At 37.6% G+C, this 23995-nt stretch overlaps 1 protein-coding gene across 4 annotated transcripts in view; it reads left to right on the top strand.

The window, feature by feature from the left end:
• YLPM1 (YLP motif containing 1) overlaps positions 1 to 20443 on the top strand; it is a 35630-nt gene extending 15187 nt beyond the window's left edge. Inside the window, exons 6-22 of one of the 4 annotated variants that reach the window (XM_063160289.1) lie at positions 975 to 1080; positions 3581 to 3659; positions 3771 to 3824; positions 4990 to 5082; positions 5442 to 5616; positions 5778 to 5923; positions 6257 to 6444; positions 7069 to 7131; positions 7416 to 7535; positions 7834 to 8010; positions 8225 to 8308; positions 8536 to 8619; positions 10063 to 10149; positions 13122 to 13173; positions 17955 to 18085; positions 19510 to 19689; positions 20041 to 20443. In XM_063160289.1, coding sequence (XP_063016359.1) covers positions 975 to 1080; positions 3581 to 3659; positions 3771 to 3824; positions 4990 to 5082; positions 5442 to 5616; positions 5778 to 5923; positions 6257 to 6444; positions 7069 to 7131; positions 7416 to 7535; positions 7834 to 8010; positions 8225 to 8308; positions 8536 to 8619; positions 10063 to 10149; positions 13122 to 13173; positions 17955 to 18085; positions 19510 to 19656 — 1786 coding nt within the window. In that variant the 3' untranslated portion in view covers positions 19657 to 19689; positions 20041 to 20443. Of the gene's footprint in view, positions 1 to 974; positions 1081 to 3580; positions 3825 to 4989; positions 5083 to 5441; positions 5617 to 5777; positions 5924 to 6256; positions 6445 to 7068; positions 7132 to 7415; positions 7536 to 7833; positions 8011 to 8224; positions 8309 to 8535; positions 8620 to 10062; positions 10150 to 13121; positions 13174 to 17954; positions 18086 to 19509; positions 19690 to 20040 lie in introns of those variants that run through there. The other 3 variants (XM_063160288.1, XM_063160287.1, XR_010028300.1) reach the window with 3 other exon arrangements.
• The last annotated feature ends 3552 nt before the right edge of the window (positions 20444 to 23995 follow it).

Genomic DNA, 23995 nt, shown 5'->3' with positions numbered 1-23995 from the left:
GGGATTTTTTGAGTGAAGAGTTATACCAGTAGTGTGGTACATAACTGCTTTCATCTCCAAAACTAAAGCCTTCATCTGGCTTTGCTTTTATTGTGTTTAAAACAGCATGGTCTCAGCTGTAGCCTGTTCTGTATTTGTGATTTAGTGTAGTGCTCAGTTTACTCTTTTGTATTTACAAACCACTGAGGATTCTTTTCTTTGAGCCAAGTTCCCCTTCTGCTGAACACTCAATTGATGCATTACTGATTAGGGTGGTTTCTCTTACGTCTTGCTACAGAAGGATCCCATTCCTAGTTGTCATTTAAAAACTGCTTCAATGCAGAGTTATTAGCAATTGAAAAACCTAGATTAAAAATGCTAACAAAAACTGAAGTGAAAGGAAATTATATTCACTAGAACTTTGTAATCCAGTGATTATAGTACTCACAGCTGAACCTGGTCTCTGCTCTGTAGACTATGTATTGGTTGTGTATTAAATAGCATTTTGATATATAAACCAAAGAAGCAAAAGTTAGACTCATTGTTTGGTTTTTAATATATTGGAATCTCTTGTGCTTTGTTGGCCTTAATCCTGTTACCATGTGAACCAGAGCAAGTAACTGAGAGCACTTAGGTATGTGTTTCCAAGGGGTTTCTTGCTTGCAGAAGGTGTTGACAGAAACCAAAATCCAGCTTTTCTCTTTACTGTTCAAATGGAGTGGCTCTGGCAAAGCACAAAAACATAACTACATGTCTCAGGAAACTTGTGATCAAAAAGCGTGCAGCTAATGCACTAAATGCCTCCATGGTTAGGTAGATGTGAAACAGGGATTTCTGAATCACAGCATTGCCCGTATAAACCCTGCTGTGTCCTTTTCTTCTTTTGGTTTTGTCTCTGGTACTAGTGTAATATGTGTTCTCACCATGAGCATTGATTTCTTTTATTTTTCATTTAAGCTATAGACTGATAACATTTTCTTATGATGCATGTGCAGGGAGCAAAAAGAACAGCTACAGAAGTTGAAGGAGTTCAAACCTGACATTTCCACCCAAGAGTCTCCAAGATCACAGAACACAAGCACAAGGCCAGGTGCCTTTCAGGTAAATTCATCTTACACTGATAAGATATTGGTAGCAGTTACTGTTTATGTATGTTGAGCCAGTTCTACACACTGATGGTCAAATTTCTCTCTGGAGTGCTTCCCCAGCTATCTTACAACCTTAGCTATCTTCTGTTGAGGCAAAACAACTTCTTCATTTCTTTAAATTTTCCAAAGCATTTTCTGCTCAGTCTGTTGCAGCAGATCTCTCATTAGGGTTGGAAATGAGCCAAGACACAGACTCTCATTTAAAACCTGAAAAGGGTCCTGGTTTATTCTTCTTTACAGCTTAGCCATCCTGACTGACTGCAGCAAACTCCTGCTGTTGGCTTCTCTGACAGAGTGACTGCTCTGACTGCAGGCTCCAACAGCAGGCTCTAACTCTATCAGACCCAGACTGACCTTGCAGCAGATCTTTTGCAGCAGCAACTCTCTTCCTTGTTTTGTTCTTCTTTGTGTCTCTCTGGATCATTCCTTCTTCCTCAGGCCTCCTCTACCTTTCCAAGATCCTCTTCCTCAAGGCTCTCCCTGACTGGCCAACCCATCCCTTCTATCACACCTTTATTAATCAGAGCCCATTAAAGGCAAGGCTATTCTTCTTTGGTAATTAGTACAACTGTGACTTATCAAGGGCGAGGACCCTTGTAATCCCTTCTGCTCCACCTAAAAATCCACCATGTCGTCTGAGTATGACCCGTTAGGGATGGTTGCACATAAAACAGTCTAGATTGCTGTAGGATAATGTGCAAAAAGAGGCGAGCTCTCCCAAAACAGGGATGTAAGATTCACAAGAAGACCCTGATTTTCCTTGCTTAAATTCTTTCAATTTACACTGCTTTTCCTGCTTCAGGAGCTATCTCCTCTTTGAAGTCGGGAAAACTTGAGGATACATCCATCAAAAATTGAGATATTTCAATGTAGCATGGGCATTAGCCTTCTGTTTGCTGTTTTAATTGGAAATTTTTATTACCTTCTAGAATATCATGAAGTGCCTGGAAACTCATGTTTGTGTATCTCCATCCTGTTGTGATGCAACTACTCCTGTACTGCTTAATTTCCTATGCAGTTCTGGGAACTGTTCTCAGATGCTTATATTTGGGTTTTTTTGGTAATTCAGAAATCAACTGAACTTCTGCAGTCGTGCTAACTCAGGTTTATAAATCCTTCCTAGAATGAGTAAACAGTTTTGTTAAATGTGTATTGGATGAGACGTCTGAGTTGATGCACCGTCTTTGTTCTTCATCACACCTTAACCCCAAAGTTACTCACACCAATAAATTTAGCCATAAGGTCTTCTGGCTCTGACATTTAGCCAGACCAACCTTTTTTTGTCCCTCCATCCAGGGAAGTGTTATGCAGTGAATGAGGCACTGCAAGTTTTCTTTTTGCTTAGGTGTCCTCTTCCTTGTTTACAGTGTCTGTAAAGTAAAATAATGGAGCTGGTTAGCTCCCAAGAACTGCAGATATGTTGATGCCTTTAGGAAGTTACTTTGCTCTATTTTGATATTTTGTATCTCAGACTACTTCACTTGTCTAGAGGTTTTCAAACAACTTTTGTCTTTCTTGGAATTCTTCCTTCCAGATATTTCTGCCATGACTTTGAGTTGTTATTACAGAGCTCAGCTTTGTATCTACAACCATCCCGCAATTTTTGTTGTATGTTGCTAATAAGGCTGCCTGTAACTTGGCATCTGCTCTGATGCTGAAAAGTCTTGTAATGTGTGGGGTTTCTTGTGGATGTTTGGTTCATTAAGGATTTGGTTTGGTTTGGTTTTCGACTAGGCAAGACCTTCCAATTTCTTATGTTCTTCTGATATTTATTTTATTAAGGTTTTCCAGGTATTTCTGCTCTCTGAATTTTTCCAGTGGTTTCCACAAAGAAACTGGCCTTATCAATCCTTTTGCATCCCACCAAGCTGCCCTACTTTCAGATTTTCAGCCTTCACACAGACGGCAGGAATCTTTGCAGACAGCAGGAGTCTTTGCAAATAAACAGTAGACACTTTTGAACTGAGATAGGCCTACTGGAGCTAAAATTGGTACGGTTATTTTGAAGAAAATCAGCAGTGCTTAAGCCTTCACATAGTGAGCATACGCAAAATTAAATCAGGCCACCAGTTTTTAAAAATAGTCCTCCTACCTGTAGCACCTTGATGGAGGTACTAGAAAACGTGTATGGTTTGACTACCAATTGCCATTGCACATACTGAGGATGAGAGAAGGTTAGTTTGCAGATCTACATTAAAAGTGCTTTCTGCATCTAGATCTCTTCTCAGCAATCTTCAGAGGCACCAGTAGAAGCCCAAGCTATTAAACCTTCTCCTGCTGTTATTATAAAGCCTCCTGTGTTGTTCAGACAGCCCACCCCTGTGACAAGACCAAGTGCCCCACTGGCAAGGCCTACTACACCCATGACAAGGCCACATGCTCCACTTTCTACTGCAACTACAACCCCAAGTCATGGTCAGTCTTTAAAACCATCACCTTCTACTGTGGAACAGGAACGCTGGGATGAGGACTCTTTCCACGGACTCTGGGACACAAATGAAGATAAAGGTGCCAACATGGAGTACGAGCTGTGTAAGCAGGAGTCCATGATGCCTCCCCCTGTCTCCTCACCTGTGAAGGTACCTGCTGTCCACACCTCCATGCCACCAGCTGTACCAGTGTCCCTTTCTCCTGTTATTCCAGCAGTTCCCAAAGCACCCATCATTCAGCAAACGGTGGATTATGGCCACGGGCGAGGTGGGTATCACAGTGCATTTCATATGTGTCAAAGAGCTAATTAGTCTTCCTGACCTTTTTTTTTAAAGGAGTGTGCCATGCAAAGTATGCATGTTCTGCAGTTGATGTGTAGGCTTGTGTGCATTAATGATGTAATGCTGATCAGTGCAGTTATAAGGAGTCTCTAACCTTTAACCAGTTATGACTCTTAAGTTTAGTGTTTTTCTTGATGGTTTTAGAAAGAACTATTTCACGTTGGTGAACAGTGTATTTTCTATGGTTACTATTCCATGAATGGTGTATAGCCATGGGTGCTTCTAATAAGTACAAAATGATGTGCTGTTTTTAGGTTGATAGTGTTACTTTCCCTTAATCCCTTTGTAGGTGAGTATGGAAATAACTGGACTAGAAGGTACTTCTGATGGTTAGAGTTCTTAGGTGTGACTAGTGATTTAAAACAGAATGTGGCTGGTGTTTGCATTATTTATATACTGCATAATGGGTGTGAGGTACCCTCTACCCAGAGGAGGAGGCAGAGTCTGGTTCTGAAGGGCATGCACCCTATACACTTGTTTAACACATAAGTAAATACAGGAGGCTCTGTTTTTTACTACTGAACTTACCAAAGCTAAAATTCAACACTACTTTTTAATAGAATTTATCTCCCTCCTTTAACAGGAGTGAAATCATGTCATAAAGAAGTTCTTAAATTGTGTGTTGTCATTTAAAGACTGTTTTTCCCCCTCTCTAAAGTACCATAACAGGACTGAAAGCTGTATCTGTTCCGTTAAGTAGATGTTTTACTAAAAGCTGTTTGAAAAAATGTCCTTGTTGTGAGACTTTCAGATACTATTCTTGACATTACAGTAACTCTGTGAGTTATTAAAACTTACAGAGTGTTTTAATGTTTAGAATTTTCTGACACTGCATGCTACCTGAACTCACCTGAAAAGGCAGTCCCATTGTTAAGATGAGTGGTTTACATACACACACACAAACTCAGCCTTTAAAAACCATGGTGCTGTTTATTTATGTAAAGCTCTTTTTGCATTTTCCATTAGATGAAATTATGGTAGTTTGTTCTAGTCACTTTTAGTGCCATTGACTGATTACTTTTCAAGAAGAGGAAAGAAAATACAAGCATGTGTTTTAAAACTTTAGGATTCTTTTGTTTATTTTCAACCAGATATAACCACGAGTAAAGTGGAACAGATTCCATATGGGGAGAGGGTAACCCTTCGTCCAGAACCTCTACCAGACAGGCAAACATTTCAAAAAGGTAGGAGGTGCTTGGCTGGCTTTCAAGGAGTTAGTTAGCTCTTAGAAAAGTTGTAAAATGCTAAAAGCTTGTTCAGACTGAGTAATTCTTGTTTACGCTTCAACTACTTTATTTTCTTCGGAGGTCCATAAGAATAACAGTTTATATTTTCAAGAGGAGTCAATAACCTAGCCACTTTAAAAACTCAGTTTGTAACTTTAAGTAGGACTGCGTGGTATGGTTGTCTCTTGTACAGTTTGGAAAAGAGTGTCTGATAAAGTGCATCCTAGCTCACATACCATATACTTTTCTTGCACTCTTACCTGTTGCCTTCTTTTCCCAAAACAGTAGTTTGGATTTCTATGGGTTTCTCCCTCCAGAGCATCCAGGTCGCTACAATAGAGAAAGAGACCGTGAGCCTTATTTTGAGCGTCAGGGTAATTCCAGCACAGATCACCGGGATTTCAAGAGGGAGAGGGAATTGCACAGAGACCGAGGCTCTGTGGACTACGAACGAGAGAGGTTTGACAAGGAGCGGCACCCCCGAGACGACAGGTACATGGCTTTGGAGCACTATGGACATTGATACAGTTGAGGCGGCTGTATTGTGTATCAGGCTGTCCATTTTGCCTGTGAGGTACATGTTCCTTTCACTCTGGAATCCACAGTGAAAATCCACAAAAATGCACAAAATACACAAAATACTTTTTTGGCAGGGTTCTTCCTACCACACCTTCAAGGACTCAGTCTTACCGTGACAAGAAAGACCATCCATCCTCCAGGCGAGGTGGTTTTGACAGACCACCATATGAACGAAAGACAGATCGTCCAGCATATGATCATGGGCCTTCCATGTTTGGAGGTACAGTTTCTCTATCTTAAAAGTCTTGCTAGAATATTATTGCAGAGGCGAAGATTAATTGGTAGAAGATTGATTTGCAGTATTTGTTTTTTCAAAATATATAATGCAGGAAAATCTCTTTAGGTGGTGATATTTAGGTTTGGTTCTCAGTGGTGTTGAGATCATGAATGAAACCGTTAGATACTCTGCTAAAAACTGTCTTTGATTGCAATAGGTTTAAGAATAGAAATTTTAATTATTTATGAGGACATATCTGTGAATTTAACTTAAAATAATGAAGGTCTGTTTAAATCAGCTCAGAACATCTTAATTTTTTTATTTTACTGAACTAAGAAAATTCTTCTGTCCAAATACTGGAATTTGAAGGTGATCGTAGAAATTACCCTGAGGAAAGGATTCCTATTTCTGCTCCATCAATGCCTCGTCAGCCACCACCTGCTCCACGAGTAGAAAGGAAGCCAGAATCTAAAAATGTAGATGATATCTTAAAGCCACCAGGACGGGATAGCAGGCCAGAGAGGGTGAGTGTACATTCTGAAAGCAGCAATCAGTTTGAACAAGGTCTGTATTCAGATAAAGTGCTGGTGGGTGTAATATGTTGGGAACAAGTGTATACATTTGAGGAGGCTCTGGAAGTTAGCTTGGTTCCTTTGCAAAGTGTTGTAGCACAGCTATTAGGAGTCCACAGGAGAGGTAAACTTCATTGGAGCTCTCAAAGCAAATTTGTGTGTAATGTTAAGGTGTTTTGGGCTCTTCTGAGGTCTTCACTTTGGTTTTTGATGTATCAGGGGAAAGACTTGTCTTTACCCAGAGATTTGGCAATGCACGTATTATATAAGAAAGAACACAATTTAGGCTAAAAAACATTTAGGTAAGTTTCATTCAGTCGAATGAAAGAAGTTAGTGAAACTGAACCAGATCTATAGCAAGCAGCCTAAACTGCTGTCATGATTAACATCAAAAACTCTGAATTATGTGGAACTACTACCATTTCTCACAGCCTGGTTTCTAAAACAGACAGTGAGTGCTTGATGATATGCAAAAGTGTGACCCCACAGCACATAATTATCCAGAAGAAAATATTTGCAAAAGAGTCTGTTAAATTTAGTACAGTATCATACCTGCTTACATGATCTTTGTTTCAGATTGTGATCATCATGAGAGGGTTACCTGGCAGTGGAAAGACACATGTAGCAAAACTCATCAGGGTATGTAAACAGGCACTCACTGTGTAGTGTTGCTTGTCTTTTACATGTGCTTCCTCTACTGTTTACTTTGTGTTTGCCTAGAATTCAAGTCTGGTGTTATTTTGTGTTCCATGTCTTCATGTGCTATGTGAATCTCCACCAGTGTTAGCAAGCAGGAGGGATACTACTCTCTTTTTGTTTTTACTATTGAGCAGGGAACTGCTGTTGACCAAAAGTATTTTGAAGTGTAGCAGAATGGAGTTTTTACAGCAAAGGTATATACTTTCTTTTTGCTTTCTTCCCAGGATAAGGAAGTAGAATGTGGAGGACCTGCACCAAGAGTGCTCAGCCTGGATGACTACTTTATCACTGAAGTGGAGAAAGAGGAGAGAGACCCAGATACAGGGAAAAAAGTTAAAAAGAAGGTAATCTTAATTCTGTTATTTTTCTTGACAAAGAAACAAGACATTCTGAAAAAACAGTGGCAATCAGAATTCCAGTCTGTGGGTTGGGAAGAGTGCAGAAGTCTCTGGGCTGTTTTTCAAAACAAGCCAATATAACTTATATTGGGTGGTATATTAGGGTGGTATGAGCAAATTCTTAAAAACTGATCTGAAAGGTGTTTTTCCCACACCAGTGTGCTTTGTGGTCATGCCATTCAGGTGTTGAATATTAGCCATTTTATGGATGTCCTCTTTCTTAATGCTTTTGTCCTTGGTAAAGGTGATGGAGTACGAATATGAGGCTGATATGGAGGAGACCTATCGTACCAGCATGTTTAAAACTTTCAAAAAGACCTTGGACGACGGCTTCTTTCCCTTCATTATCCTTGATGCTATCAATGACAGAGTGCGACACTTTGAACAGTTTTGGAGTGCTGCAAAAACAAAGGGGTTTGAGGTAATGGAGCCTGAATAGCATTTGAACTTGCTGACAGCCATATGCTGATGTTTCTAAACTTTTGAATGGAAAAGTCTCCCACATTCAGGAAAAATGCTGTGGTTTACAGTTACAAATTGACCTTTCTTAAAGTGTATAACTGCAGAGTGTATTGCAAGGTAGAAAAGAACTCTAAAAATTGGTTTACAGTACTTAACAGTCTTTTTATTTCTAGGTGTACTTAGCTGAAATGAGTGCAGATAACCAGACGTGTTCCAAGAGGAATATTCATGGGCGCAAGCTAAAGGATATCAGCAGGGTAACTATATACATCTGGAGTCATATTCTGCTTTTGGGGGGGCTGCTGTTTGAAAACTATAGACTACATAATGCTTGCACTTTTCCTCTAAGAAGTACTGGTAGTTATTTCATGGGATTGATTAAAATTACTGAAGTACAGATACATCCTGTTAGCAATCAGGAACGAAATTTTCCAATGAATCTATTAGATTTTTAGAGGTGCTTCATTTTTGTGTGTTTTGTTAGATGTCTGATCACTGGGAGGCAGCACCACGCCACATGATGCGCCTGGACATTCGTTCTCTGCTGCAGGATGCTGCTATCGAAGAGGTGAGGAATCTCTGTGCTTGTTAAAACTGCAGATTAGGTCAATGTCACTGTACTGAAAATATGAAGCTGACAAAGATGTGATCACAGCAAGGCACTTTAGAAAGCCAAAATTACTGTCAGGAAAGTGTATTTTGTTATTATGAATTACCCCAAACATAAATGTATATTTTTACCTTTTATCACCTTTTTGAAGCTCAGACTTGGGCATCTTTGAGCAAGAGTTGAAGTCACTTTGCTCTTAGCAACTGTTGAATACCAATTAAGAAGATTAAAGAGAAACTTTGCACTCTTAGATGAAGCTCAGCACTTTTTACAGGTTACTGAATCATTTAGATCATATTTTGAGAAAGTAAGATAAGGAAATAAACAAATTTGAACTCGGTCCTTGTTTTGAGAAATACAGATGTTTAGCAGAGAATGGAGAAATAAATCACATGTGGCAGAAGGCTAAAATTGCCTTTTCACTTCATTTGCAGTTTGCCATGACATGCATCTTTGGTGTGTCAGCCTACTGTATTGTTGCATTCTTTTTTAGTAGTTTTGTCAGGAGCTGTGGGGATAAATTAGTGTTTCAGTTGTGTGGTCTTTTTGAATGAACCGCTTGTTGCTGTCAGAACATCTCTTAACACAGCCATAGAAACTGATGAACTGCTGAAGTAGACAGACAGTCTTTGCAGGTTGCCACAATGTTAGCAAGTTATTATTGCATCTCCAAATTCTTTGTACTGGAAAATAGTAATCTTTAAGAGGACAGCAAAAGGTTCCACAATAAAGTAGGTTCAGAGAACGACAGACTGGGATTTACAAGGTTTTGCAAATTATGTAAAGGACTGTACACACGTGAGGAGTTCTACATATTCCAGAGTATATGCATGGGTCCCCAGTACAGCTGTGGAGCCCAGAAAGTATTGCATTAGATGAGCAGAGTTAGATGTTATGTCATCATTCTTCTATTTTGTTATGCTGAACTCTGTGGTTACTATTATTCTTTTCTGTGATTAAAAAAAAACATAAAAGATAAAGGCTCAGTAGAGATGTTCTATGCAAGAGGCAGCCATTCCAGGTATATATAGATGGCAAGTTTAAGAACTTTTTCTGAGATTGCAAGTTTTTAAATGTGATTGTGTGAGAAGCAAGGAAAGTATCTTGGTGTCACAGATAGTGGTAATGCAAGGAATGCGTGTGAAGGAAGGAATGAACAATTTTTGCTTTTCCCCAGAAAATCTTTGTAAAGAATATTCTTTGTCACTGTTGCTAGAAGAGAACATGCTTCTTAGGAAAGCCAGAATGGACACAGGATTCTTATATATTGCATCATCATACTTTCAAAGATGAATCCTTTCTTTTCTATTTGAATTTGGACATCTCTACTTTCTGTGTTATAAAGATGATAATTCAAATCCAGACAGAGCCTTGTAAGTCTGTGCATGTGCTTTGGAACAGGTGGAGATGGAGGATTTTGATGCAAATATTGAAGACCAGAAAGAAGAAGCAAAGAAGGACACAGCAGAGGAAGAAGAAAGTGAACTGGTAGGAGACACATCAGCCATCCCTAACAAATTGTTCATTAATGTGTTTGAGAGAGAATCTCAGACTTACAAATGCCAACCCATTGCCGTTCTTAGCAGTGCAGTCTTAACACACATGTTTTTATCAGTTTTTTACTTAAATGTTTCTAGGAGAACTTTAATGATAAATCCTATTATTTCTTCCTAATTTATTTCTAAGAATATGTGAGTATGTGCTACAAACAGTATTGTCTGCAGAGCATGTTAACATGCCTCATAGAGATACTTTAAATTGCAATACATAATAGTGCTGTCTTCCAGATAATCTAAGAATGACACAAAGTGGAGGGATGGGAACAATGGGCAAAGATTAATTTAGCTTATTTCCTTTCACGTGTCTAAAGAACTCTCCTCTACTGTCACAGTACATGATAACAGTTATGAAGACTGCTTTTTCTGCCACGGTTGACTGACTTTGTTTGTCAGGTGGTATTTCCAAGGTGAGGCATTAGGTCTCTTGGATAAATAAAGGTTACAGAATTGCCCTGAGGGCTGGCTTTTTTAGGTATGTATTTAAAAGGCTACGAAAGGCTTCCTGCTGTAACTTCTTGGTATGTGTTGGAGCTGCAACTGGTCTGTGCTTGACAAGCTGAATGTCTCAAATCTTGGTGCCCACAACCAAGCAGTTAAAGTTCAATAAACAGGAAGTAACCAAAAATGTCTGAGTTGAACAGAGTGTTTTTCCTGGATGGAAATTTACTATTCGTCAGGAGTGGCAGGTCAGAAAGCAGTTGAAATCAGAATTTTAAAAAGCTTAGGAAATGTGGATTCTAATAAACATCTGTTTTTTTCAACATGACTGATTTATTCTCTTTACTAAATTATTCTTTGGTGCAGAATATGAGACTGCATAAAGTGTGGTTAGAACATTTCAAAGATGCATCCATGTTTACAAGAATATGGCTGCTAGTCCCATTTCTATGAGCTGTAGTTAAAAGAGAAAGTTTTCTTTAGCTTTTGAGACATCTGTGCATAAATCTGTGTGTGTATGTGTGTGTTTATGGGTTCTGGGGAGTGTCCTAATGTACAGCACTTATGACAATAGGCCTTTTCTTTGAGACAAAGAGAAAGCAAAAAGTAATCTGCATATAAGAATGTGTTCTATTCAGATGCACAAGATGTGAAAAAGAGCATTATCTGCTCTGGGTAATCTCTTGAATTCAGTCAGATGGCTAATCTCAGAGAATTATGTCAGACAGAAAGTGGAACAGGACACTGTATTTGGTATCTCTTGCCCTTTTGAGAGCATTTGATAAGGGTTATGCAATTCATTTTGCTGCATTTAATCCTGTAAGAAAAGGGAGGTCTGAAGCTCCTGCCATCTGGCAGATATCTTTGAAATATCCAACTGTCTTGTACCAAAGGATAAAGTCTGAATCTTTGCTTATCCTATTTGAGGACCAGGATATTGTATAGATTCAGCACACAATAGGCCATTTCACACCATCAAAGTCACTCTTCTTGCTATTATCAACTCCCATAGGATTGTTTGTAGCAGTCAGACAATTCCTGCTTTTCTGTGCTTGATGATATGAATTATTGATACATTTAACTTAGTGTTCTCACCAGTGTTTCCCACATCACTTTATTTAATGCAGGCTTTTAGCTGTGGTGTAAACTCTCTGAGCAAGCTTTAAAGTGCAACTTGATTTAAATGTATAAACATATGTATATACATGAAGTTTATTTATTTGTTACAAGGAAACATTGCAGCACAAACTGTTTTGGTTTGCATTAATTACAGATTTGATTAAAACCAAGAAAATCCAGAGATCTGATAACCTCAAGTCACTGATATATGTTTGATAGAAAAAGGTCATTCAAGGATTTTTTAAAGGCAGTGCTGAATATAATCAAATGCAGTGTGGCTCTCTGGAATTTACTGCAATACACAAATTTAGTAACACATAGTATTAACAAATACACATATATTTTTACCACAGTGGAAGCAACCGATAAATAAAGCAGGAAAGAAGTTAGTGTAATGAAATTGGTTTGTGGATTGTTTGTTTTCTTCTTGAAATCTTCTAGAGTAGTTCTTTTCCCTCTCTATTAAAAAACATTCTAAAAAATAATTAAATTCTCTCAGAGGGCTTCCATTCACTACCTTGAGCTTTTTTAAGTGGTTGCAGAGGAACATAAGTACTTTTATACCTAAACTGAACAGCTGAAATGAGGGTTGCTTAGTAACAATTTATTTGTCAAAGAATATAAAAAGAAAATACAACAAGAGGCTAACTTAAATAAATACCTTTTTGCCAAATTCATTTTCATTATGCTCATTTACAAAGAATAAACTGGCTAAAGATCATTACACATGGTGACATTATTTGTAGGGCAAAATTGTTTTATAAGAATCATTGCACTAAGAGTACCATTTTAAAATTAAAAGTAATACTTAAATCCTAGTGACTCAGCAGATTCTCTCATTTAAACAAAAAAAAATGTTAAATTGTGGATTAACCACTCATACATTAATTTAGTATGTCCCTTCAAAAGGAGTAAGTGAAGCTTGTGTGTACTAAATCTGGGAATGTGTTCATAAAAACTTACGGTAACTTTTTCATTTGTGTTTGTAAAGCTTTGAATATTCTTTATGCCTGAAAGTTGTGTGACTTTGCCACCTGGAATAATACAATACAGTAACTGCACACTTTTGTGTGCCTTTGCTGTCTGTCAGACTCATTCTGGAGTTCTGTGTTTGCAGAGGGCAGCACTCATGTAATGATTTGCAAGGGCTACTGAAATCACTGAATGGCAAGTGGATGCAGAAGTTCTGAAATACCAAGTAATTGGTCTCCATCTGATAATGGGAATTGTGCCTTACAAAAAGAAATTCCTTGAACTCCCGTTGTAATTCTGTTTCCAGTTCAAAAGTGATATGCATGTGTGTCTCTCTCTAATCCTCCGAGCTTCTTTCTGTGTATGATTTAGGGTTACATTCCGAAAAGCAAATGGGAGATGGACACTTCTGAGGCAAAGCTAGGTGGGTATTTATTTTTTCCTGTTTCTTATAGTTGGTATCTAATGATGTTTGCAAGACTTTAATTTTTGTTTTTACTGTGCCTCCTCGCAAAGACAAATAAATGCGTTGATTTCATACATGTGTCTGAAACTGCAAAAGCGTCTGTACAGAACAGGAATTCATCTTCTGCCAGAGGCAGGAGACTTTACTACTTTCTAATCATCACTGTTTTATATATTCATTAATTGTTGTTCCATCTGGTCAAGGAAAGTATTTTGTCTTCAAATTTGAAAAAAACAGTATTTATATTCTTCATCTTTCTGTGTTTATTGTTTTTATATAAGCAACGATCAACTCACGTCGCACTGTACTTTTTCATATTGCATACCTTTTTTCCTAAGTGTCATCAGTAACTTCTTGCATTCTTGGAGACATGCCTCATAGCTGAACTGTATTGAAGATGCTTCTCACTTTTCAAAATTGATGTCTGTGAGGACAAAGTAGTGGCATGCTTTGTAGTTGGTTCTGAATTATTAGGTGTCAGTACATCTTTTCAGCATCTTAGGCATTGAAAAGTTTAAAGTTCATTATGCTTTGCAGTTCCAGGAGAGTAATAGAATTCTTCTTAGTAGTATGTAAAATTGACTTTCCAGGAGCATAAGGGCACAATTTTTGCTGTACTTTTTTGTTCTCATAGTGCTGATATTAGGATTCTAGCAAAGTCAAAAGCAACTTTCAGGCAGAAATGCATGCACCACAGCTATGGTGAAAGGATTATTCATGGAAAGGGATTTCTGGTCATTATGATCAGTTTTGTTATGGGGTTTTTTTTACTGAACAGTATAAGTTCTAAATGAAGGTTTTATCTAGGCAGTCTGCTCAGAACTGCTGTTTTTGTGTCATGTCCCTGAGAAGTCACAAATAGCTAATGGGACACATATTTCTTAACATTTGTGGTTTGCTTCTTCATGTGTGGTACAGCCCTGTACATAACTTTCCAATAACCAAAATCACAACTGCACTATAGAAATAGAGTTAGGAGGTCTGGTTTGCATAAAGCAGCCTTTCACCTTTTGCTGTTAAGGACTTAGCTACACCATCTCTTCTCCTGCTGTGCTCTCTTTTAAGTCATAGAAATAGTTGTGGATTATATCGATGATGTGGCACCTGCAGTACAAGCAGAGGACCTTGTACTCTATGGTTTTGGCATACCAAGCAGCTAGGCAGCTAGACAATTAAGCTAGGATTGGTCTGCATTTTGTTATAAGCAGTGATTTGTTTAATAATGTACAATTATTTCTGAAATTCATGCTAAGAACTGTGTTCTTTCCTTCCGTAATGAAAACTTCATCATGTAAAAAACATGATTTTTATATAGTTTCCACTTAAATGTAAAATGGGGAGCAAGCAGCAGGGTCACTTTTATACTGAAGTAAGTTACTTGCAAGGCTGTTGAAATAATCCTTTAACAGACGAACTTCATTAACAAACTGGATGTTAGCATACTGCAAGACAGATCCAGGTGCTGAGAAGGGCTTTCTATTAAATCCACATTTACAATTTTACTTTTATAACTACCCTTTAGATTCGGTTTCATATATATGTAAGTCTATAGATTAAAAATAAATTCTGACAGAACTTAAGTTTTAAAAAAGCCAGGCATTCCTATGTAAAAAATACAGTTTCTTTGGAAAATTACTCTGCCAGGACAGTGAACATTTAGCTTAAGGTGTACATTAGAAGCACTTGCAGTCTGTGAGTAAGAGTTATTATATTTAGTTCACAATAAGGCTTCATTGTAGATGATCAATTATAATTATTTCTGGAAAGGCATGTGAGCTGTGGTGTGCATTAGTTACTGCAAGACTGAATTATTTCCTGGGAGCTGGCCATTAGGTTTATTTCTTTAGTCCCAGAGGGTGAACATTTGCAGAATGACGTAAGTGCAGACTCCAAAAATGATGCTCCTAGTCTTGTTTTCCTTTTTGTTTTCTTTTTGAGTAGATGTTGTTTACATCTAGTAAGAGCACAGTAAGATCTTACTGATTGTAATAAACCTCAGAAAATGTCTGAAAAGTTTGGAGTTCTAACTGCAAACACTGACTTGGGACAATTGCCAAACATATGACCCAGAGCTCTTGCTTTAGCACAGACTTACTTTATTCTTATATTCCTCTTGGGTATGTGTGTGATTTATCCTTTCCTATATGCTGTGCACAGCCACAATTTCATTCTGAAAGTCTATTCATGGGTCTTCTCAGTGCATAGTGCACAAAGGTTCTTTTATTGAAATTTAAAGTAATGGGCTCTAATTTTAAAAATTTGACTGTAGTGTTTAGTGCAATACTCTGTTTCAAGGTGTGGCTTAGTGGCAAGTTCTACAAACTTTCAGGAATGGAGAAATGGGCTCCGGTGTACCTGAAACTTTGATACCGTTGTAAAATTTGCTTTAGAATACAAATGGGATTCTACATAAAACTTTGTGACTTTTGTGTAAGAAGGGCAAAGTTTAACTGATTGATTTATTTAGGTTTTGAAGGAGCTAATTAAATTAGTTGCTTTCAGATGTTACTTTAAAAATTTTACAGGTGAGTTTTTAAGTTTTGCGGGTTTTCAGAAATGCTTCTGCTTTGTTGTTTTTAAACATGAAATGATAAAATGATGTTCAGTAGTTTAACACTAAGTAATCATCAGCCATAAATAATCACAAGCACCAGTGTTACAAAATGACACCTTGTCTCATTTTCAGAAAAGAACATTCTGAAATAATCCTTTGTGGCAGGTTTTTGACATTTGTGTAGTATCTGCTGCATGACACATGTACCTTGAACTGCAATAGTATGGATGGAAGCAGACCTCTCTGGAAAAGCAATCCAGCTTCAAACGTGGAAGGACATATCTTTTTAAAATAAATCCTGTGTAGCAGTAACAAAAAGGGACAGAGAGGAACTGCATATTCAGAACAGCTTCTGAGCTCTCTACTGACATTTGGGCATTACACATTTCTTGGCAATGTTTTCAGTTGTTTGGTGTGCAGCAGGGAGTGGGAGACTTAACTTACTTTCACATTGGTAATGAGCTGAGCTTGCATCATAGCTTCCTTCCAACAGGAATATGTCTGTCTACAGGTACTTGCCAACAGAGAACTCCTACATTTTCACTTTTTCATGTTCCTAAATGCTCCTCAATGAGTTTGTTGATCTCCTCTTCAATGTTATTTTTTTCTGGAAAATGCTTAATGCCACAAATGATCTACACTGATTGAATGCAGCTGGAGTAATAGAGGAATATTGTATAAATAAATTTTGTCTTCTAGAGGGAGTGTCGCCTTTCTATGGAGATTGAGCATCAAATTTGGCAGATTTAACTTAGAGCAAAAGAAGAACCTTAACTAAATAATGTAATAGATACAAATATTCCAAACATTTTTCTTAAATGTTGGCTATTTTAAGAAGCAGGCGGATTATAATGTTTTTTTAGAAGAAGTTCTGTATCTGTTCCAGGGAAATGGGGCAGAGGTGGAGTCTTTAAAAGGTTTTGAGGTATGTGAGGGAGAAACAACTTTATGGACTTTAAATTATACTAGCATGTCTACAGTACCATTGCCTCATATTATCTCCATTGTTACTCTTCTCTCTCCCATATTAAGTAAAAAACTCATCTCTGAACTGAGTTTCTTTAAGTACATACCTTTGAATATCATCTTCTGCTATCCAGAAAATAATGCTGCCTTGTATCTGGTCTATTTCTGAGGCCTTTTGTGGGTGAATTTAATTACAACAGTGACTTTTGAAACAGTATTTCTAACATCACTGGTAATGGTTTAATGAATGTAATTGCCAAGCTTAGTGTTCCTTCTACACATACTTGAATTGTTGGCTTATAAATTGGTAGTTTACATGGACAGAAGTAACAGAATTTCCTTTGACTTGTAGAGCCGGTTTTCCTTTTCATGCTTTGTTGTTCATAATCTTATAATGAATGTTTCATCTCCTTTCCAAACACAGTTTGCCACATAATTTCAAGAAGGTGTTGTTTTCTTTACTGAGAATAAGTGTCTAAAGTGGAACAAAATTTTAGAACCTAGGAATGGAATTGTTTCTCCTCATGTATCGGTTCAATAAGAAAAAGAAGAAAAAGAGGACTGTTGGACAAATGTACTGTTCAAATATTCATGACTGACCTCTTACACCATGAAAGAAAAGATTCTGAGATATTTTTCTCCCAGTCCTGGAAGACTTTTTAAGTGGTTTGCCTTATGGGGAGAGAAAAAGAAAGGGGAGAATCAGGCTTTCCAAGGAGTGTTTTGTTTAGCAGAAACAGTATCTCAAAAACTTGACTTTGATGCATTAAGTTATATAATTGCCACTTGTTCCCTGAAACTGCATGTATGCCATGTATGACACAGTATTGATCCCCAAATTTGGGAAAAAATGCTACAGCTTTAGTATTGTGTTCAAATACAGAAAGATGGATCTGTGGTTCCCAGCTATTGTTGGCTATATTGTACCTGTAAGGGCAGACTCCATGTAGATCCGGAAGAGCAAACCTTTTCTCCCTCATATGGAAAACAACACTGGGTGTTATTGCCACACAGTTAACATGAAAGATCAATAAAACTTGAAAACTGTGTTGAGTCTTCTTTAGTTTATTTCAACTCTCATCATTACACCTGTCAAGACAAGCTGGATGTACAAATTCTGCTGCTCATTCTTTTGAAAACTTTTCCACTCTTGTCTTGTTTGTGTGAATAATAGAAAAAATAATCTCCCTTAACGCTGAGGCTCTGTGTTTGTTCTCAGACAAGCTGGACGGACTGCGGACTGGCGCTAAAAGAAAACGTGACTGGGAAGCAATTGCCAGCAGAATAGAAGATTATCTGCAGCTTCCAGATGACTATGATACACGTGCTTCTGAACCTGGAAAGAAAAGGGTAATAAATTTTCAAATGACTTACTGTCTGTATATAACCCTTTAATGGTCTCTGTGAAAGAGAGCTTATATCAAGTCATTCATTGTCTGTGAATATGGGAATTTCATTGACTCCCTTTTCATTTTGCTGTTCCATTAGATTCTGTAAGAAATTATGCCTGCAAGTAGGGTCTTCCAGAGGTAAACATATTAGTTATAACAGCTAGGAATTGTAGATAATACAGATTAACTATGGGTGACATGATCTGAATACCAAGTGCTGCATGTTTAAATTCTGGTGTGAAAAAAGGGGAAAAATCATAGAGGGAGATGACAGATGTAATAGAAGGAGGTAATGTGTTTTTTTTTCTTCTCTGTAAAATAGAAAGGCCAGCTTTTGCCACTAGCAGTAATTTGAATTAGCTATCAGTGTTTGGGTATTAATTTGCTCTGCAATGTCAAATAGAAAACTGGTAGTACTGGATAGCGTGTCTGAGAGAAATGGAGGTACTTAAGGCACTAGCAGAGGAGATGATGGTGGAAGAAAACTGATATTGCTTATCAGCAGGAATGTCAGGGGAAATCCAGGTAGATTGAGGATAGGGAGGTGCTGGCAGATAATTGATAAGGCTACGTTTCCCAGTAATACAGAGGCCTGAGTGAGACTAATCAGTGTGCAGAGAAGAGCTTTTCACTTACTGTTTTTCATTGTCCTGCAATGGTGTGTTTCAGCTGAGTTTCTGGCCTGGAGCGTTTCTCCATTGCACCTCTTCCTCCCTCCTTCCTGTTGCTCCCTCCCATTGGTGTCTTGTTTTGGGAGTGTCACTGTGTATGTTAAACAGGATAAATTAAAGGGATCTGCATTGCCACGAAGAGGTGCAGTGCAGATAAGGAGATGTAAAGATGGGGAAATAACATACGTATGAAAAAGTTACTTAGTGTAAAGAAATAGTGGAGAATTTTAAACAGAAATATATCATGAAAACTAGAGAAGAAAACTCCTTCATTCATTTATTCGTTGCTGACTAGCTCTTTAACACTGTCTTTCTGTAGTTTCATAGTCATCTTCTAGATGTTTCCATTGTGCAATTGAAAGACACATTTTCCATAAAAATAAAACAGTAAATGAGTCTTGGATAATTCTTCCTGCAGAAAGTGTTGCTTTGAACAGAGAAATATTTGTAGTAGTTACATTTCAACTCTCAGAGCTATAGCACTGAAATGGAAAAAGCTTATCATCTATACCTTTTGTCTGCTCCGTAGAACACCTGGTCCATTCAGTTAAAAATAATTTCCCTCTTTACCTATCACAAAAAAATAATACTTGCCTGTTCTAAGGAAAAAGAGTAGAAATTAGCATTCTTTTATTCTTACTTGCAGTGGAAAGCCTAGATTCATATCAGGATTTCTTAGAAGATTATTGTACTGATAGGATGTTCTCCATAGGTGCGATGGGCAGATCTAGAAGAAAAAAAAGATGCTGACAGGAAAAGGGCCATCGGTTTTGTTGTTGGACAGACTGACTGGGAGAAGATAACAGATGAAAGTGGTCACCTTGCCGAGAGAGCCCTCAACCGCACCAAGTATATCTGAAAAAGTGGTTAAATGGATTTTCGTGCCTTTGAGGTAAATATTCATCTTCCATTGTTCCATCAATGTTTGTAGCCTTGCTGTTTTTCAAGAGTTGAGGCTGAGTTCTCCCAGACAAGGTTATTTGATTTGGAACTTTGTATAGTAGGTGTCAGCTGTGCCTGTGTTGACATGCACCCTTCTGTACATCACCTGACAATAAAGGGGGAAGGATTATCAGCTCTCAGATCTCCCAGCCTTATTACAGGAAGCTTGTGGTTCCATTTAGAGTAGTTTAGCTGTGTGCCTATTAGTCCTGTTGAGTTCTGATGTTGCTTATTATATCTTAATTCTAACCATGTTAATTGCTGGTTTACATGACATAACAAACTTTTCCTTTCTTTACAGGCCATTTGCTCTGCGGAGAAGTGAACCAAGGTGTCATGAGCATCTTGCATGGGTCATGTCACTCCCACCTTCACAGTTTTTCTTTGTTACTTTAATTTCAGCAATTTTCTTGAGATACTGGCAGATAACTGGCAGTGCCCTCAAAAAACTCAATGAATCCCACTACTCCTAAGTGAGAGAGAAAGTTTACTTCTTAATATTTTTGGAGGGGAGGGAGGGGGAGGGTCAGTAGTTTTAGCTGCTCTTTGTGGGATGAAGTGGAAGGATTAGACAGATGTTACCTCCACTGTACCATCACAGAATGTTTATCACCTTTGCTCTGTGGATGTTCTCGTTTTATACTGTATGTACCTTGTAGCTTATTGTATTAGGAAGCAGAACAATAAATTTCACTATAAACTCAGTGTTCTTGGTGGACCATGTAGTATGGTTTTTGTTTGACATTTTGAATGTGCTCTGTGTTCACATGTTAGTGCTCAGAACCATCCTTACCTGGAAGACATACTGTGCTGATACTCTGGAATGTGTCCTGTCTTCTAGGTTTTTCACCTGCTCTTTTCTCATAGACAGATCCATTAAGACCCCAGGTCTTGCTGGCCTTTAGGAGTTCATGTTCCTGGAAAGCAGGAATATCATTATGTTTGGATCCTAGTTTCTCAGTTATATCAAATTTTCGTTACTACGTGAGTATGAATTCTGTTGGGTGGTTTTGTAATGTTCAAGGTAGCAGTGTATGAAAAACTTGTCTTTAATGCTCAATATGAAAACAGGTACTATAGAGTTTTCTGAGGGGCAGCCTAGAAAATTTGTTTTGGTCTTCTTATGTCTTTTATTCAACACTAATCCCTATCAGTGTATTTAATTCCATTCATAAGTCTACTGAATCATAGAGATACATCATTAAAAGAAGTGACAAAGACCAGAAGTTATACCCTTCTTTACCTTTGATAAATGTGTTAAGCTTGATGAAAAAAAAAAGATGAGTGAATAACAGTCCACACTACTAAAAGTGGTACAGATTCTTCATAGATGCTGGGATATCACTTCTGCAGAGCATTGAGTTTGCTGGTGAAAACTTTCTTATGTCCTCACAGGTTTCAAAGCAAATGCTTTGCATTTACAGTGTCATATCAGGAAGGATGTTTAAATTTGAAAATAATTGCTGTTTTAATATTGAATTGAATTTTCCTCCTGATCTTTCTGAGGAAAGAAAATGAAGTCCTGAATTTTCCTTCTCTGTTGTGTGATTACATTGTGCTTTGCATCTAGGTTGGTAAATCAGCTTGTTCTGGTGTGATGGTGTAGTTTAGGTTGTTAAAGGAGAGCATGGTTGTAATAGATGGGTTTGTTTGCCATTCTAATGTTTTGGTTTATTGGCTGCTTCTCAGCCTTCTCTGTGGTGCATGATTAAAAGTTCTTCAGTAAACAAGGGGAATAGCTGAACTTGTATGATGCCCCGAATATGTTTAATACAAGAAAATTGAGCTCCCTGAATCCAGTATTTTTAAAATAGAAGGTATTAAATGTACATCTTCTGCATACACTTACTTTACATAGCATATATGCTTCTAAAATGTTGCTCAGTAAGTACTCTTTGAATTGTGACGGACAATTGTTGGCAAAAGAAAGCTAATAGCTAACAAGAAATGAGTACTGTGTATTGCTGTGGAAATCAGGTGAGCTTCACTTTGGAGAAGTTACTCTCAGGTATGTGTAAAATGGATTTCAGTCTATACTCAGTTTTTCATAACAAAACTGAAGTTCTCGTGGCACACCAGGAGTTGATGCTGCTTCTTGACTCTTAAGAACTGATAGTGATTTTGCCTGTATTTTTGGTAATACAACTGTACCAGATCCTTTTCTAACATTTTTCTTTTCAGACTAAAGAGTACTTCTGGAGCATTCAAATGGATAGTGTCTGTCAGAAGTTATAATGTTTACTGGTTTTACAAATTTTTATATTATTTTAGCAGATAATACTGGGAGGTTATGTCATGCTGTTTATTCTGTGGTGCATGTAGAACTGAAGAAAAATGAGCAGAGAATATTCATAAAATTATATTTTACTCTGATAAGAACTGGCAGAAAATACATCAGTCTTGAAGTTTAAAGCAAAATTCACTTATGAAAACATACCATTGTAGACTGTTGTCAGACTGTTTGACCAGAAAAGGCTGAAAGGCTTGGGTTTTGTTGTTTTCCTGAAGTTCAGTTGTTTTCCCCTTCTTTAGTACAAAAATATCAATGTATCCATAATCTTTGCCATTTGTTTCAGTTGGTTTGAATGCTTAGCAGACCACTCTTCAACTTCTTGATGGGAAGTGGCTCTGAAAGAAAATAACTTATGCCAGAACTACAACCTATAGCAGATTCTACATACTCCAGACATTCAGTGACTGAAGAAAACAAGCAAAAAGGAAAAATTCATCATTGATGCTGGCAGAATTGAGAATAGCTAGCTAATCCCTTGCTTGACTTCTAACCAGAGTTTGGTAATTAGTGATTTTGCTTTTGTCTGGGAAGTCCTTAAGTACAGAATACATTGTCCTGATCCTGATTTAGCTCTTACTCTTATGCTTGCTGAAATTGTCAGTAGAACCTTTCACAGCACTGAGCAGAATGAATTTCAGCTTTCATTGGTATCTAAATAGGAAGATATGCATCTAGCACTCTCATGTAATGATCAATCTTTGACCATGCATGCAATTGTGCTAACTCTAAGTTGAGCTGTTTCTGTGCATCATATTGAAAAATTCAGCTCTGAAAAAAAATATCAGCTACTGCAGAATGGAGTTGCTACCTTCTCAGCAAAGTTGACTGTTAAAACAGTATTTTCTGTGAATTATAGTTTCTTATGACACTTCAGTTTTTTTTCAAGTCTGTTTGCCTTTTTAATATTGAAGCTACCTGTCTCATGAGATAAGTACATGTGGTTTGTTGCAAGGGAATGTGCAACATGCTGTGCTATGTGAATAGAGCACAGTTGTCATCCTCAGTCTCCTTGTGTTTTACTGTAGGATTGCTTTTTAAGTGTTATGGTCTGATTATGGTAAGAAAGAGTGAAATAATAGCTGAGAGTATTAGGTCAGTTCTAGAAATTTGTTTTTCTGTTTTCCTTGAATTTTTACATCAACAAAGATAAATAACTTACTTTGCATTATTAGTTCTGAGTCTTTTGAAGGGAAGAATTGGTATTGGTACAAGTTAGTTTTACTTTTCACACATCAAGTTGAGTTTGGCATTTTTTGGACTTTGCTTCAGTCATCTTTGTTAACCCTGCCCATTAGTTTTTCCTTGCCTGTCTGTTGATACATCGAATACATCACTGCACTTTTCTCTTTGTAAGGCGTTGTTTTAAATATTTTCAGAAGCCTTTTAATCTCTGAGCAACTGTTCAGGTAACCATGGGGATACTGAGAAGATTTCCGTAGAATCTTTTCTGAAAGGATTGAATCGGAAAAATAGAGTTGTGACATAACACTGAAGCAAATATGAACCTATCCCCGAAAAGCCCATGTCTAATGCAGTTGAATAGTTAAAAATTATCATAGAACTGTAAGTTGCAAGTCACATTAGAAAGTGTGATTCCTTCAGAAGTATAGTCTGTTGGTAGTGTGCTTTCAAATGAGAGAGAAGAGCATGACCTCACCAGCCAAAATCAGTTTTTCCCAGTTTGAGATTTCAACATCATCAGGACACTTTGAGAATCCTTTTGAAAGGAATAAAGTAATTCTGCTTGTGGGACACCTTGCTGTCATCTAAACAAATTTATTATTACCAGAAGAAAAAATATTTTGTTCATTTATATAAATGCAGCTGTCATGGTGAATCATTTTTTGAGCCCTTAGGAGACAATTTCCCTTAGCAGACTGTGCCATCTCATGTTGTTGCCACCCATGCAATACTGGACAGACCTTGGGATTTGAAGAAATGTAGTTGAGCTGGGTTTGGAAGC

The sequence above is a fragment of the Melospiza melodia genome, chromosome 6, assembly GCF_035770615.1.
Source record: "Melospiza melodia melodia isolate bMelMel2 chromosome 6, bMelMel2.pri, whole genome shotgun sequence".
Taxonomy (NCBI): Eukaryota; Metazoa; Chordata; class Aves; order Passeriformes; family Passerellidae; genus Melospiza; species Melospiza melodia.
Note: the sequence above shows the minus strand (reverse complement) of the source record. Positions and strands in the feature narration are given on the sequence as shown.